This window comes from Neolamprologus multifasciatus, chromosome 10, assembly GCF_963576455.1.
Source record: "Neolamprologus multifasciatus chromosome 10, fNeoMul1.2, whole genome shotgun sequence".
Classification (NCBI taxonomy): domain Eukaryota; kingdom Metazoa; phylum Chordata; class Actinopteri; order Cichliformes; family Cichlidae; genus Neolamprologus; species Neolamprologus multifasciatus.
Genome location: NC_140448.1, coordinates 10,211,895 through 10,229,444, shown reverse-complemented (window position 1 = coordinate 10,229,444; position 17,550 = coordinate 10,211,895). Strand labels below are relative to the sequence as shown.

At 39.9% G+C, this 17,550-nt stretch overlaps 1 protein-coding gene across 1 annotated transcript; it reads right to left on the bottom strand.

Moving 5' to 3' along the window:
* Positions 1-7,782: 7,782 nt before the first annotated feature.
* On the bottom strand, positions 7,783-15,812 carry adssl (adenylosuccinate synthase, like). Its single transcript, XM_085175353.1, has 13 exons — positions 15,512-15,812; positions 14,953-15,055; positions 14,389-14,457; positions 12,388-12,438; positions 12,244-12,310; positions 12,013-12,120; positions 11,523-11,604; positions 10,732-10,858; positions 10,483-10,637; positions 10,006-10,130; positions 9,769-9,866; positions 8,700-8,849; positions 7,783-8,587 (listed from the first exon to the last, which is right to left on the bottom strand). The coding sequence occupies exons 1-13, from the start codon at positions 15,743-15,745 to the stop codon at positions 8,535-8,537; spliced, it is 1,422 nt and encodes a 473-aa protein (XP_085031479.1). The 5' UTR covers positions 15,746-15,812; the 3' UTR covers positions 7,783-8,534.
* Positions 15,813-17,550: the final 1,738 nt, after the last annotated feature.

Here is a 17,550-nt window from a genome sequence, read left to right as displayed (position 1 = left end):
AGAAGAACCCCCGCTGAAGTCCCACGTTTTGCAAAACTACCTCTGTATCTCTGTGGGATCAATGTTTAAGGTTTATTGGCATCTAATTGGTGTTACTCTGCAAACTCTGCAGCGGGAAGCCAGCTCAGCCACCCTTCACCCAACCCTCAATAACCTGTCTTCCTCACAAGCAAGAACTGCTGCTGTTCCCTCTGTGTGTGTGTTTACAGGGTTGGGGATATGGTTTCTTTCTAAGAAAACTAAGTGAACTTTCAGACAATCAGAGTAACATTCAGCTCAACACATTGCTGTTGCAGATTTACGAGTCCTGGAGTTATATTATACATCGCCCCAAATCAGGAAGATGGGTGTTATAGGTGATTTATTACGCTCATTTCCAGTTCTATACTTTCATTCTTGGTATATGAAAGAGTAGCTTTGGATGATTTACTAATACCGGGTCTTGGTGTAGCTTCTCAGTTTGCCAGTTTGGACAGTGGCTAACTTTCTTCTGATTGGCTGCCCCTCGCAAACAGAAGGCTTAAGTGGCAGATGGGTGTGGCTAAGATGACCATATTAGGGGTGATAACCATTCTCACTGACATCATATGCATAGAAATGGGGAAAAAAATATTGGAGCGCTTACTTGCACCTTGTAGTTTGAAAAACAGAGCATGTTCATTATGAGCTTCTGTCTCTGAAATATTATTATTATTATTATTATTAATGACAGAAAGTTCCAGCAAAGCATAATAAGTTCAGTTTAAATTTGAATACATCTGCAGAAAGTTTTGTTTGCCTCTGTTTCAGCTTTTCACTTTGCCATCTTCCCAGATTTAGACAGTACTCATCAAAGGCTTGGAGAGATCTACTCATTCGAGTGTATTTCCTTTATGTTTTTGTAATTTTTTACAGAACAATACTGAAGACATCAAGACACAAAAAGCACCCCTGGAAACACACAAAACAATAAATAAATCTTCACAGTGCCTTACCCTGGAACGGTTTTCCATTAGCTGGAGTCTTTTGTAGGGTCCACATGTGTATTAACTACATGCTAAACAAGCATATTTTTGCTCACTTCAACATGTCACTTAATGTCAATTAAGTCTTGTGCGTTCATCAGAATCGACCTGGCAAAGACTCCAGTCTGGGCCACTGGCCCATTCTTAGGAAAACATTAAGGAGGGCATTTATTTTGGACGTTTTACTGTATTTTTACAGGTTTTACAGCTATTGCTACTGATACTGATAAAGACCACTCCCCTGGGAATTACCACACTATACCAACCAGAACTACAGATGTATTGCTTACCATTTAAGCTCAGAGAGTCATGATGACAGATTTCTTTCATTGAGTCAAGCAGAATGTGTAAACTGAGACATACCATTGCACTTATTTGTCTTACATTAAGATATCTGAAGGATTAAATGTGTAGTTAAACTTGATTACACTGACAGAAAAGAAAGTTTCAATGTTCAGGCCCACTTAAGATAAGGGCTCCCATGACGCTTTGCTAATGACACTTTTATGATTTATTCAGAACTCAAGGCCATTGAAAGCAATTTCCTGAATGTAACATCCCACAAAGTTTGTAGAAAAAAAAATGCTTTGTGGGAACATTATTCTTCAACAGTGCACAAGTTTGAGTTGAGTTTCTGGAAGAGCTATTTTACCAAGAAGCAGAGTGCTGGAGAGCTGGCAATCCCAAATTACATGGTTAGGATGGGTTGGGCCACAGATTGCAGGAAAAGCAGCCAACTTGTGCTCAGGGTGTGTGGGAAACCACGTGAAGTAACAATCTGTTGTAAAAAGAGTGAACAGGTATTTGAAGAATCAAATACCTTAAACATTTTTGTTTTAACGTGATCTTTATGCAGTCTAAGCAGTTTTATGTATTTTTAAAAAACTATATTTCAACTAATAGTTTTGATGTTGACACCGCTTTGAAATGTGGAAAATGTCCAGAAAATTATATGACAGCATAAAGTGTCTTAATGAAGCGCTGAGCTATCAGAACAGCTTCAGTGTGTTTTGAGAAGGATTATTTGGAATTGTGCTGGAGAAATTTATCACCGTTCATTCAAAAGATTTTTTTGGCGTCTTAATGAATCGGTGGGGAGAACTGTTTAACTGGATGTTAATTATTTTTAAAATATTTCCCATAAGTGTTAAAGTGGGTTGAGATTTGTTAACAGACCATTTCATGCTCTGTAAATAACTCAGTAAACACTCTTACCTAACGCTTGGAGGCACTGCCATCCTGGAAACGATCGCTCTCATCTGGGTAAAAGTGTCAAAGTGACCAGAACCTTATTTAATCATCTAACACTAAATCTGATGAACGGTTTTGCAGTTTTTCACACAGGAGGACATGAAGATTGTTTTCACCGGTTGGGCAGTTAAGATTACCACTCAACAATTAATCCAACACATCTAATCCTACACTTCTAATTCATTTTAACCAGAAGTCTAAAGTACGTTTAATAAGAAATTTAGGGACAGATTCACTGCGATCTTTCCACCTCCATTTTCCAGGGTTAGGTTGAGGGTTCCTTTGAAATAGTAATTCAGCTGATCCTACACAGGTTGAGATACTGCCCTGGCAAAAATTGCCAATTCACCACAGTAGCCATGCTGATAGTCTGCTGAAGTCCCCGACAGCTACAGGTGCAAAAAGCCAAACTTCAGGACAGTTGAACGATACTGAAGATCCAACCAGACAACAGATACCTGTGCTGCTGTGTGCTAAAGCTGAATTAGGGAAAGAGATTTGAAAAGCTGAGGGTGGGGTGGTGGTGGTGGCGGCAAAACATTTTGGGATTGAGAAGATTGGGACTGACCACCTAAGCCAACTGCCGTGGTGGTCAGTGGTGATTGTGTGTACTGTTGTTTCATGCCAACTATTTTTTAGCAAACCTGCTTTTAGTTAGTTTGTTTAAATCAATAAAAGAACAGCTGAGTGAAATGCCTCTCCATTTCTCCTTTTGGTGTGGGCTGATTTTATCAATACTTCTTCAAAGAACTCTGTGACTCATGTTTGTCTTATTTAAATAGCCTTTATTTACTCGCTTATTTACACTGTGTGATTCACAGCAAACAACTGAGGGATGCACTGCAAAAAACATTTGACACATCCAGGATTTCTTGGTGTTAGAGTCAAAAACCCCAGTCAGAGTTATGGGTATCAACATGGTGGCATGTTAATCTGAATTTATAAGGTCATTATAGCACTACGTGTGAAAATGTGAAACTTTTAAACGTCAAAGGATAATCGGTTCATTCAGGTTTACCGTAACTTAATGGGAATGGCTTTAGATTTTTGCCAAACACACAGAGAATCTGGCGCCTTCACAGATGTGCAGGTTACTCCTGCCATGTATGCAAATGCACGCAATTATGGCTCTTAAACAGTGCAGTAGATGCAGAAAAACTTAATTCCAATGATATTACAGTTGCCTAAAACTAAACTAAAAACTACAACTAGATGTAAAAAAAAAAAATCTTAGCTCACAGATATAACAATAAAAACCAGACTTTTGAAAACTTTTAAATTCAAATGATTTTCAAATACTTGGAAAACGGAAATAAAATAAAAATGTAGAAGAATGTATCATTAGTTTTTGTTTTTGTAAAAAAAATGTTATTACATGTTATTACATGCTATTACATCTATAATAATACCTGTGTCTAATGAGCAAACCAACCCAGAAGATGAACTGTCACTTAAACAAACACTATTCAGAAAATATTAAACAAAAATAATTGCAAGGCAACATTTTAGAGTATCTTTAATGTGCAATTTTTAAAAGAAAAGTCCCTGCATTCATTTACATTTTACACTGCACACCACCTTTTTACTAGTTTTGTACGATGTACATGTTACTGATAATAAAGTTCGGTGTAATATATGAATCCATGTTAATCAGTGATTACTAAAAGCACACTAAGTAACACCTTAGTCCAGCTGGGTTATCAGTTTAAGCGACAAAAGGATGTGAGTATATATTACAGCATGATAGCAATTCCTTAGACAAGTGCATTATGTTGTAATGTATTCAGATGCATTTGTCAAAGGAGTTTATGCGAAGTGAGATAAGCTTGACAAGTCTGTCTCCATCTTTTCCTGCAGATACTTTGTACTCGATCTGTGCGTGCTGAGCAACAGCACTGGGATTTATTGCGCACTCGCCAAATAAACTGTTAAATGCATTTAGCTTCTCAATTCAATCTGCGTGAGAGCTGCTGTCTCTCCGTTCTTTCAAAATCTGAACACAGTCCAACTGCAGTGAAACAGGTGTCTTATTACTCCAACTGCATAAATCATGACAGCACGGAGTAAGAAAAGGGTTTACAGGAAAGGGGAAAGAAATGCAGATGCAGAATTCAGTGGTAAACAGAGTTCTGCAAAAATCGTGAGTTGCTCCCCTAAAATGTACCTCCTGCATAAATCATACCTGGAAAAGCTTTTTTTTTTTTTTACTTTTGGGAGTGACGGAAAAAGCACTCCCAAAATATACTCCTCTGAGAGGTTATGCAGGAATCAAAAATTCATAACGATTCATGTTACTTCTCATAGTTAAAGTCATCATGCGAATAAGTTACTTACTTCTCGCTGACCAGTGCTTATAAGTGTCCTTTCAGTTATACGTGTGATCTGGTAATCTGAAGGTGAATTCATTAAAGGTCCATCCAGCGGGAGAAGTGGAAACGGGAACCAGGGACAAACATTGGAGGCAACAAACGCTCAAACTGACTAACCTGATGTAAAATGTGCTCCCAATTACATGTAAAAGAAAGGTGGTGGTAAACAAAAGAGAGGGAGGGGAAGGGGGCAGAAAGGAGGAGGACTACGCTGCTATTATGAGCACTTTATTTTCAATTAAGCCTCCTTGCATCTACTGCAAGCTCACTTTCTGGCATTTTTGATGATGCAGGGACTTCTTAGACTGGAAATTGACTGATTAGCAGACGTTTGCAATTTTAGTAATTTAAGGGAAGATGCACTTCCAACGCGCAGAAGTAGGACAAACATCAGCAACAGACTGATGTTTTTCATTTTTTACAGCAGTATCAAGAAATCAAGTCTTTGTGTAGTTTTATTTACCGATTGTAAACTGTGGTTCAGGAATTCATCCTTTACCAGCAAGTTAAGTATTTAACATATTGTTATGGGTTTAAGTATAATAGAAAACAAAGCAGTGAAATCTGAAACAATCACTCCAACAAATTCATAATTAACTGCATGAATTTATAATTAATTGTTGAGCCAATAGGAGCACAAGACTACACTGAATTCAAAACTATTTTGTGGTGTTCGGTAGGGCTGCCACAAATGATTATTTTGATAGTCGACTAGTCACCGATTATTTTTGCGTTTAGTCAACTAATCAGATCATCATCCATTGGACGTAAAATGTACAGCTTATTGCACCAGCACGCATCTGCTCTTTAACTATCATTAGCTTACAGCTTTAAGTGTTTAAGGTATGTGCTAACTAAAAATAAAGGCAAGATGATAGTTTATTAAATTTTAATTCTGCAGATTGTTTCTGTGAAGTTTAATAAACTCAGTCTCGTCTGCTCCTTGCTATCTAAAATATAACAGGACACCGGAATATATTCTTGAGCATCTCACACTTCTGATAATCAGTTGTCTGCTTGACGTTTATTCAGCTGTGTAAAAACTATAACTTTAATCTCAGCCAAACCGATTTACTAAATAAAATACTAAAAAAAAGCCAAACAATAAAATTTTTAAGTTATCTAAGTGACTTATATATGTTTAACCTGAGTAGCGAAAGACAGCGGTGGGTTTGAAAACGATTTGCCTGGAGTCCGGGGTTTTCACGGGCTCTAGTGAGCCTTGCCCCCAGCTAGCTATCAAGCTAGTGGGTAACGCTTTTCAAAATATGTGGTGTCTTGATCAACTGAGCAGATATTTGAGGTTTAAACAGTTACATTCTCGTCTGAAAATATGTTAAACGTTTATTTTGTGACCCAGAAAGAATAATAAGAGTATATTAAAACTAACTAGCTGCTGCCATTGTTGGAAACTGAGCTGGGCTGCGCTATGAATTCTGGGACACAGCTTCTTCTTCTTTGGGGTTTAACGGCAGCTGGCATCCTTGTACATGCATTGCTGCCATCTTCTGTTTCAGTCCGTTATTACCCTCTTAAATCCTACTACTTATTCCTGCGTCTTTTCTGATCTTACAAAGCTTCAAACGACGTGTCGACTATTAAATCAGTCGTCGACGATTTTGATAGTCGACGTAATCGTGACTAGTCGACTAATCGTGGCAGCCCTAGTGTTCGGTAGGACAAATTTGTGATTTGGTGAATTTATTTTTGCCCCTCCCAAAGGCATGGATCACAGTGTGACCAGTGTGTCCAACTTTGAACCAGATAATTTTGTGGTGCCATATGAAGATATAGGCAATGCTATGCAATGCAGCTGACATGCAGACTGAGTCTAACACCACACCCTGGCACTGGACTGGTAGGGAAACATATGGTGGGTTTCTCTTATAGCTGCATCCACACAGGTAGTGATCCACAGTGCCATGGTGACCAGAGGCCATAGAAAGGAAATGACATTTAGCTATTTAAAAAGAAAACAAAAAAATAGTTGAGATTACTATTGGTCGTCACTGAAATGACGACCAATGAGAGAACAGAATCCCACTGACATATGACCTGGTAGTTCATTGGTTAGAGGATTAGGTAGGCAACCAGAGCCTTCAATGTCCACAGTGTTTTCAACGAGCAAATCACTTCTTGTGTGGAGGCACCTTTAGGGTTGGGCGGGGCATGGCCCGATGGTTCAGCAGTAAACCCAACCAAAAAAGAAAATATTTTGTAATTTTAAAGTTTAAAGTTACAACAAGACTTTAAAAAAAGAAATAAACACAAACATCAGAAACTGGTGGTTCAGTATTTAAAGTTAAGCTGCTCTTAATGGTTGTTGCATCTCCCCATCCGTCTTACTAGTTTTGACAAGATATTAAGTTTACACACTTTAATCATTTAATTTCCCACCAACAAACACCCCATCATCATCCTGAGATGTCCAATGAGTAGCAGAGAACACCTGTGTGCCTGTTCAGGGCCTTTAACCCATTAGAAAGTCTGAATATCTGGGAAGCCCCAGTACGGTTACACCTCTTATCGATTGGCAAAAGAATCCACTTTACACTCTAATCTAATACCTCCATGTTCTGAAAAGCTTTTAAACTCTAGAGGAAGTCAACTTAAAGAGGGTGCAAACTAAGAAAGATTGAGAGAAAAAATATTTCAGGGTGACAGCCGACTGAAAAATGCATGAAACTGCTGAAAGACTGAGCCTCCTTTCTTCTCTCAGTCTGCTAAAACAGCGGTCCCCAACCTTTTTTGCGCCACGGACCAGTTTATGCCCGACAATATTTTCACGGACCGGCCTTTAAGGTGTCGCGGATAAATACAACAGAATAAAACTAGTACCGGTACCGAAAAAAAGAAGATTTATTCATAACACACGTGAAAAGACCCAGGAAAACCGAGTTAACGATAAAAACGATAACAAAATAACGCTGAAAACCAATAAAAACCCTGAAAACTATACATTTCACACCTGAGCCTCAACTCTCGCGGCCTGGTACTAAACGACTCACGGACCGGTACCGGTCCGAGGCCCGGGGGTTGGGGACCGCTGTGCTAAAACCACCAGGAGTACTGAGATCTGTACAGAGCAGGTTTTTGGAATAAAACATGCTTCCAGAAAACAATTCACTGCATTAGAAAAGAAGAAGACTCTCTAAATATCAGGGTTTCCTTTTGTTGACTTTTATTTAATAGCAAGTTGAGTAAGCATCATACAAGATGGACCAAATACATAAAATGATCAACTAACGTAGCAAATCTGTGTGTGGATGTGAAAATGTCTTCAACTAAAGTTGCTTAGTGTCAATTTATGCTTTTTTTTTTCTTTTATTAACAATTGTTTCAAAGCAATACGTCCATTCCAACAACCACCATAGAGCATGTTACAAACTTAATAAATGAGACTGATTCATGTCTTGTCTTGTAAAGTGATCTAAAATTGCTCAATAGAAAAGTTCACAACCACAACATGGCTCACCCTCTAATAACAAAGTCGGAAAATAACCTTTTAAATACAAACGGCTTCCACACCTGTTCATCAGTGGCTCTACAGGTAAAAAAATAACTGCATGGTGAACAGATGTCAAATGAGCTAAATTAGCCTCCAATGTTAAAAATATACTGAGGAACGGCTTCAAGAATAATTGACTTTTTTGTACAAGCTTTTTAAAAATCAAGACCCTCATTAATATGCAGAATCGGTGGAATGCATAAATTATATCTGGATTACTGTGGATGTGTTGGACAAGCAGCAACTAAAAGGCTTCACGGGTACCTTTGCTGGTAAAGTATTCCTACCGGGTAGAGTGTGCATTTTAAACTCTTCTGGTAAACCTATGAAAACCTCAAGGTATCATCTGAGCTGGTGTCGAGCACTGCAGGGGGGAGGCGGGGGAAGCAGAAGACGGAGAGATCAAAACAGTTTGATGATGCTCTCCCTGGACTTGCCCACTCCGACCCACTTCACTGAAATGAGAAGACGCAGGGACCAAAATTCGATTGGCAGGTTTTGGCAAAGCGAACAAAGACGTTGGCTGCAGTTTCCATCCCCATTAAACTAAAGTATCTCTTTACAAACCTGGCACTTGCAGGAAGTCCTCGATGAACCGAATGTAATTTTGAGCCTGCACCGGAAGCTCCTCGAAACTCCGAGCCGTCTCTGTGCTGCAGCACCAGCCGGGCAACGTTTCGTATTCCACTTTCACTTGTGTCAAAACGTCCATGTTTGCTGCAAAAGAAAAGTTCAGAGAAAAAGCGGTCCTGGGAAATCCAGCGCACCGGCCCACAAAAACCCACTGAGCACAAAGAAATGATAACGTGCTGTTTTTGTGCAGCTCTGGTGCCATTTTAAACAGAGGAGACCCTTCTGATTCATTAACTTCTTCTATTTGGCAGTACAAACAGAGAGATGAAGACGATAAAGCTGCATCTGAACAGATTTTGACAAACTCAGGATGTTGCACTTCCTGCTGGAAAAAAAAAAAAAAAGCTGACCCATGTGAAATAAAGACCCCCCCCCCCCATTTACATGAAACCAGATTCTTTTCAGTAATTATATTTCTGTCAATAAAGCTGGAGTAGGCAACATGTTTCTAGGCATCTCTAACAAAAAGAAGAAGAAAAGAAAAATCTATAATAACTTTTCAGCATATTGTTGTTTAAGTGGTCTGAGTAGGAAATGTGCAAACGTAGCCTGCTAAGGGCCACAGCAGCAGATCAGGTGAATAACAAGTGAGATGTGAGATACGGGCACGATGGATGTAAGCAGAGAGCACTGTTCAAATCCCGTGTGAAGTCAGGAATCAATCTCAACTTCCTTTTATGGAGCACAGTTGTGTTCGTGATTGTCTGGGTGGAGGGGTTTTCTGTCCCAGCGGTCTGGATAACTGACCAGCCATAAACAATCAAAGACTTGAAAATGTCACGCGATCAACTGTTAGACTCAAATGTATAAGGATAGCACTATTCTGAAGAATGTGTACATCCTCATATCTTTTTACATTGTTGTGACACTTGTTTCAGAATTTACTGAGTCACAGAAACACTAAATCCTGACTTTAAGCTCCAAACTGGCCTCAAACTGTTCTTTCGAACCGTTGCATTTATACCATTTTTCTACAGATCTAGAAAACCTGGGAACATCCTACCTGGAAAACTTGGCAGAGGTTGTCCATTAACCTTATATGCCACGGCCACTTTAATCTCAGGCAGCGTGTCCAAAATGTCCAGCTTCGTCAGAGCAATTCTGCAGAAAGAATATGTGTTCAGCTCTGATCACAACACAAAGAGCACATGGTGAAACTTGCTTCTAAACATAGCAACGATGCCAGTAATTACATCAGCCAGCGAGGGAAATATTCTGAAATCGTTTGAATGTTCCTTACGCAGAGAAGCCATTGACCATGTGGGCATATCTGACCAAAATCAGGTCCAGCCAACCACAACGCCTTCTTCTGCCCGTGGTCACACCGAACTCTCTGCCTCTACTCTGTAACAGATTCCCGGTCTCCTGCGGAGCAAGAAAGAGACACACAAAGTCAGAGTTTAAAGAGGGGAAAAAAACAATAAATAAATGGGAAGCATATTCCTGCCTGCTCTAATAACTTTATTTTGTACAGAAAGTCAGATAAGCATATATTCATCTCTAGTAACACCTGCATGCACACTCCACTGTCATGCTCTCTACAGTACCGGGTATTTGCTGTAATCTGGGGGATCTGAATTGACGTAAGTTTGGCCACAATCATGCGTCTGTAACATCAGGTTGGCAGCTGACCACAGAGGCTGAGCAACTGATGATGGAAGTAACTAGGATTTTTTTTTAAACACGAAAAAACCCCAATTTGTGTCTTTTTACTCACGTTATCCTGTTCTGTTGGAAACGCACCAACACCCACACGGGTGGTGTATGCTTTGACAACGCCGTACACTCGGCCAACATAGGACGGAGGCACCCCGAGTCCAGTGCATACGCCTCCAACGGTGCAGTTAGAAGATGTCACGAAAGGATACGTGCCTGAACAGAAAAACACCTGTTAATGTGAGGAAGCAACAAAACACAACACGTCCATCATCTCAATTCAAATATTTAAAAACCTGTAGATGCTCACCAAAGTCAATATCCAGGAGAGCAGCGTTGGCTCCCTCCACCAGGATTTTCTTACTGGGTCCAGTAAGAGCTTTGTGCATGAAGTACACCCCGTCAGTTACCAGAGGACGCAGTCTCTCTGTGTATTCCTGAGAACACACACAAAAATATTACTTGATGAAAATCTATAAGACTTACCTATACTACTAAGTAAATAATCCGTTTATAGTGCTGTCATTAGAAATCATTTTTCTCAGATACACGAAAGTCCAGCAAACATGGCTGAAACCCTGACATCCCCTCCCTGATCAAAACAGGCCACAGCAGGACTGCAAAAAACTTAACTGTGGATAGATGAAAGTTTACACTTCCACATAGAACAGAGGTCGGGTCAGATGGTCTCTGAAAGCTGATTTTCTTTGAATAAGCTGACCCTCATAACAAAAGGTTTAAACAGCAGAGGAGTGGGGCTACTCTGCTCACAGCTAGAGCTGTACTCAGGGTAAACCATGCACAAAGATGTTATGCAGCTATCACACTAATCAAACAAACTGGACGGGACTCAGGCACGGTACATGCTAAGATAGTCAGACTACAGATAGGTCCACTATCTTAGCCTTACCACAGTTAACATCACCTGTGTTTTTCCTGCTATGAATACAGTGAATATAAGAACTCCCAGTAACACAGGCAGCAAAATGAAATTCAGCCATCATTAACCTTTACACCTGTGATTTTTCCTCTTGTGATGTGGGCCCAACACCTGAGCCATATAATACCATGAAATACCTCTATGTGATAAGCAGATCTCACCTTCAACTGTTGCAGTTCGCTGTCGATGTCGACATTAAGGTTTGGGTACATCGTGCGAAAATGTTCCGCCAGCATGCGAAACCTGCAAAACATGATGAGCAGGACAGATTATTAGTTAGACACATTAATGCAAATTTATTTATGTCTTCATGCAGCTGTGCTTCTACTCAGAGTTTTAACCTGACACACAGGAGAGAAGGACTAAGTTACATAAGGTTTCCATAAAAGCTTTTTCAGCTGTTTTCCATAGATGGGTGCTGCCACCTGCTGGTAGGAGATTATATAAACTGACAATAACTGGACTAATGTTTTGTCTGTGAGATGTTCCATTTTATTAAAATCCTTAAAATGTATGCCTAAATTTGCCATCTGACCAATCTATGATTCAAAGTCACTTAAACAGCGTTCCTGTCGGCGGCCACGTTATCACGTTATAGTGAGGTGATAAGACTGTGTGCAAAATGAGGTAGAGGAAAAACAAAGCGCTTACTTCTCCTCAAAAACTTTGAAATCTGAGACGAGGTCACAGACTCGCAGACCGTTCCGGGCGGCTTTCGAGGAGTAGGCAGGACCGATGCCCTTCTTAGTGGTCCCCAAACTGGAGCACGAATAAACACAACAAAGTCTATTAGGAAGTATAAACTAAACACAAATTCAGCCCCAGTCTTTAATGCTGTTATACTGCATGCTATTATTAAAAGTCATAAAATATTTGATTTACTTTTTCCCTTCTTGCTGCTGCCTCTGCTGCTCCTGGATTCCATCAACAGCTTGATGGAAGTTGAACACTACAGGAGGACAAACGGGACTGTCAATAAGAACACGCGTGTTACTCAAAACTTTGAGGAGAAAAACTCTTACTCACCGATGTGGGCGCGATCTGAAATCTTTAATCTTTCCTCCCATCCTTGTAATCCTGCACAGGAAACAACAATTCACGTGGTGCAATGTTTTTACTGCAGGAAGCATCTTTTTTCTCTTCTTCTGCATTATTATTGATGCGTGCGCACACACACACAGACTAATAAACATTTGCTTCATGAAAAGCATAAAACCACTAAACTAGTGAGATGTTAAATGTTGAGAGTGAGAAGTGAGACAAGAGCATGGTTACCACTTTGCTGTCTCACATCTTCATTTAACACTCAGTAAACTTTATAGGCCTTTTCCACTAGAACCTACTCGGGTCAGATCTGTTTTCAGGGTTTTCCATTAGGTGCCAGGTACTTTTTTAGTATCTGCTTGGCCAGAGTTTCCAAGCAATCTGAGACAATCTGAAATTGTGGAATCAGAGTCATGAGAGTGTCTCCTTAATGAAAATCAAAACTGTCATTTTTGAAACCTGACAACAAGTGAAATGGTTACACAGAAGAACACTGTGATCACAGAGCGTGACAAAAAACCACAGACTGAGCAGCAGGTATACCATCGCCTGCACGTGCTCCTTTGTTGTGGCATTCGTGTCACATATAAATGACATCACGAGACTCTCGGTTACGTTGCTATAACGACTCCCCGCACATTAAGTGGTACTCAATTGTAATGGAAAATGAGTGAAACAGAGTTGAGATGAGCCACGTCAAGTCGAGCTGAGAAGGTACTAGTGGAAAAGGGGTATTGGTGAACTGAGGACACCCACTGCACTATTTCTTTCTTTTTTACTTTTTAAATACTTTTGTTCTTCCTTGCAGTGTAACTAAAGAAGAACTGGCATATATGTTGCTGCCCTTTTATGCATCTTCATATTGCAGCACACCTCTTCTCCCCTTCCTCTGAAGTGGGCAGACTGCAGTCCCTGTAAAATAAATATCTGAGATGATTTATATAATGAAACAATGCTTGTTTACAATTTGACCGGATTTTGGACAGCCGTTCTTCCTCATTTGCCTTAGAGCATTTCCAAATATTAAGGAAGGGTGAAAATGACTCAGTCTGGTGTGACAAACTGTTTTGAAGGATTTCACACATTCCTTGAGCCTTTTGAACACCTGAGTATTTATCGTAATAGCACACAAACCCAAATTTGTGGCTGTCATGACAGATTTATGGTTCCAAACATTGTTCAGTTTTATCCAGTTTAATCATCATAGAGATGAAAAGGAAAAGACTATTTGCTGGAGCTGGAGTTAGTCGAGAAACTGTTTTACTCTTGTTTTATAGTTGTGGTGCAAACACTCTTTCAATACAGTCAGAAGACATTCAACACACATGGTCACTGCACTATTTCTGAATCGCTGTCAGCTAGTTTGGAGCCTCCTAATTTCAATAAGCTCTAAATGTTTTCAGATCTGTTAGGAAGGCCAGTTTTATCTCCCAGCCTCTTGCTACAAAAGCCATGCTGCTGGAATACATGCAGCATGTGCTTTTGCAGCATCTTGCTTCAACATCCAAGGCCTTTCCTGAGAAATCTCATTTAATGCTGATCTTATTCAGCATTAAATAGGGAGAGATACTCATACCATCACAGATACCAGCTTATTATCTAAATGATGGCATTCCTTGTGTATCTGCAATTTTGAAAACTGGCAAATGTTACAACAAAAAAAAAAAATCACTCTGGGAAGCTGTTTTTATAGCCAGAAATGTTACTAATTAACATAGCTGGTTGTGAAATAAGCAAGTTAATTAGTATAATGTTGTTTTTAATATTACACAACACCATCTCACCGTTTCAAATCCAAATAAGGATATATATTTTTCCAAATACAAAAGATATATAAGGGGTCGGTCTCACTCTTATTTATTTTTTAAATATTATGTAATGCCATTTTATAATACGTCCCAGTATGTTTTTTTTTTTGTTTTTTTTTGGGGGGGGGGGGTTTAAATCTACCCTGAAATGATGCTTTATGCTGTGACACTGTACCTTTGCCTTTACGCAGATTCTTTTCGGCCTCCTCAAACAGTCCCGGCAGGTGTATCACCACTCCGTTACCTGTAAGGTGAAACTAAACTTTTAACAAGCCTCGTATAACTCATCTTATACACTTTAGCATCAAGTGTTCCAGTGTGGGAAACAAACTGCTCATGTTTTCCCTCAGCTTTTGTTTGGATGACATCTCAGTGCACCCCCTCTCCCAGTTTCCTGTTTTTACAGTAAGCCTACTGGAAACAAAAGCTATTAAAAGCATGACATCCAAACAAAACATACAATAAAGAGATGAGGAATGTTTTTAAGCACAACAGCACACTGTACATGGTTTAATTCCTGTGGCTGTAAAACTGCACTGACTAGGAGGTCTTTTTATTATCTAGACGAGCCTTAATAACACAGGATCTGGGTCATGTCCTTAACAGCGCGAAACAGACCGACTGATAAGACTGTCTGCATATGACGTTCACTCTGATAAAGGTGGTTATTAATGCGTTATGGCATCTTCATCACGCTTCACCATCAGCAAGACTTTCAAAACTCATGGCTCGTCCTTACCAATGAATGAGGTGGCCTTCTTGTTGAGCACCCCACTGGGCAGCAGATGGAAGTCGTACTCCACAGAATCCACAACCACGGTGTGACCTGCATTGTTTCCTCCCTGTGAACACAACATAACATCCATAACCTGCTCACAGTATAAGACCGATACAATGTTGTGTTGTGGTAAAACATGTTCAATGTGAACAAAGGGTTAAAAGCTCCTGTTTCTGTAGGGGCTGTGTGGCTTTAACAAAGTAAACAATAGCACTTTTTTTCGTAGGTGCGTCATTCCATTATATAATGTCATGTTCACGGTCATTTGTCTAACTCTGTAAAACTGTATGGATTTCGAAGCACCACATTAGATTACAAACGACAGAACTTAGGTAGCAGTGCTCGTTAGCGCCATAGCAGCTCTACATCCGGGGAGGTCAGCCAAGGTTGTTGACGTCGGTCATGAATATTTAACTGCAGCTAAACGGTGACGAGGCCCCGCGTTATATTCACAACAAGTGTAAGAAGTGGTGTGTTTAAGGGTAAAAGGTGACAAAAGATCGACAGCGTAGCTTGGTACCTGGCACCTGCACACAATATCCGCATCCATGGCGAGTAAGTCCACTACTTTGCCTTTTCCTTCGTCTCCCCACTGCGCTCCGAGCACGACGGTCACTTTGTTCTGCGGCTCCTTCGGAGTCCTGAGTGGGTGCTCCTGCGGGACACCCTCCCGCGGTCGCTTAACGACCGGCTCCCCGTTCAGGGACGTGGTCTCCCGACCGTTAACGTTAGCCATGCTGCTTTCGGATGCCATGCTGCTGCCCCTCTTCCCGCAAACCGGAAAATCGTATTGGCGCGTTCTCTCGTCTACGGGAAGTGCTCGACTTCCGCTTTACGGGACATCCTCTTTTAGCTTTACTTTTTCTTCCCCCTGAATATAAAACATACGTGTTCACACATAATTATTATCACTATCTATCATGTCAATTTATGCTGACTAACTACTATATAAACGCATTGTCGGTCTGTTAAATTAATTTTTGTCTAATTTAAAAGTAACACACTCACTGATCTCCACTTCCGCTATCAAAGGTTTTTATCAAAGGTTTTCAACATTCGCGATTTTTTTTTAGTGTATTCTGTTTTTAAACTTTCATTTTATTGTATTTAACTCGTCAGTTGGTAATTTGAGTAATAAATTAAAGTTCCCTTTTAAAAACTGCAATGAGAGCAATTCAGTCAGAGGCACAGCAGAGGGCACCAGTGAGCAAGTCATCTGAGAATACCGAAAGACTAAATTTATTATTTACGTCGTTGCACTGTCAGTATCTATGAAGCTGTGTTTTTAAAAGAAGAAAAACGCAATAATTAATCTAAAAAATACAGCAAACCTAGGTTCCTATTTTTGTTCTATAAAGACAGTACATGCATGTGTCTGATCTGCCACAGGGAAACTTACATTGTTGAAATAATAAATAAATAAAATCGCGCCAACGTTGGTTTAATGTCAGGAAGGATAGCTGGACGTTATCCACAATAAAATCTTACACATATGTTTAAGAGATAGCATATTGTGTTGGCTCAGTGTGACTGCTGTCAGAAAATATTGGAAATTACGTGCGCTGCTTACTTCATTCCTTAAGTCAAAATGGCGGATGTTGTAAAGTGGCTCGTTGTGCTGTGAATTCCCAAAGACTAATATAGAGGAGTTCACTGATCAACCACCACATTCAGACTCTAATATTGTAAAGACCCCCCCACACCTGCCGTTTGCTGTGGTGCTTGGCACAGACCCTTTGGATCCTTATGTTGTGGGGTGGGGACTGTGTGGACTGAGCTAGTTCCAGCAGGTCTCACAAAAGCTCGCTCAGAATCTGGAGAGTTTGTAGGTCGTGAGTCGATTTCTTTTTGCGCCCTGCTACTGGGGGATGGCTCTGTTGGGGAGTGCATGATTGTCAGGATAGTCTGCAACACTGTGGTAGTAGGCACTCCAGCTCATGTCACTGTTAGTTTCTAGCTGCACATATCAGTTCAACTATCAACAAAAACAAACAGGTGCACTGAAGTTTATTTTCTGGAGTACAAGTTTAAATACTTCCATATATTTTAAATATATATATTCATTTTGCACAGTTTGTCCAATATTGCAGATGTAGCCATTTTCATTTTATTGATGTAAGTGAAGTATTTAAAAAGAAAAAACTATAATATATGCTTTTTGGAATGTATACGTGTCCGTATTTATCTCTTGCTGAAGTGTTAGGCACAATGTGAGGTTAGTATAACTGTAATTTGCTGGCAATATGCTTGCATAACGGCAATAAAGATCATTAATCTTCCCACATCTGTCATATCTGTGCAACACTGTGCAGCACAGGGACAACAACATTTCTTTTAAGCAGGAATTTCTCTGATCATCACTACATCATAACCCCCTGATAAAAACAGGCAGAGCTGATGGTAGCTTACCTTTTTACCTCAGTTAAAGTCAAACAAGACTCCTCCTGCACTGCCTCACACTGTATTATGAGGAGCAGTTGAAGATGGCTGAATGTCATGAACACACAAACTCTCTTATAAGAATTCATTGTGTTTTATTTATTAACAATATCCATTACA

Excerpts from the sequence above, each read along its gene's own strand:
- adssl (XM_085175353.1), bottom strand. The coding sequence starts at position 15,745 with ATGGCATCCGAAAGCAGCATGGCTAACGTTAACGGTCGGGAGACCACG. Across the intron at positions 15,056-15,511 it reads ATATTGTGTGCAGGTGCCAG|GGAGGAAACAATGCAGGTCA; the intron begins GTACCAAGCTAC and ends TTGTGTTCACAG. Across the intron at positions 10,638-10,731 it reads TCTCCTGGATATTGACTTTG|GCACGTATCCTTTCGTGACA; the intron begins GTGAGCATCTAC and ends TTTTCTGTTCAG.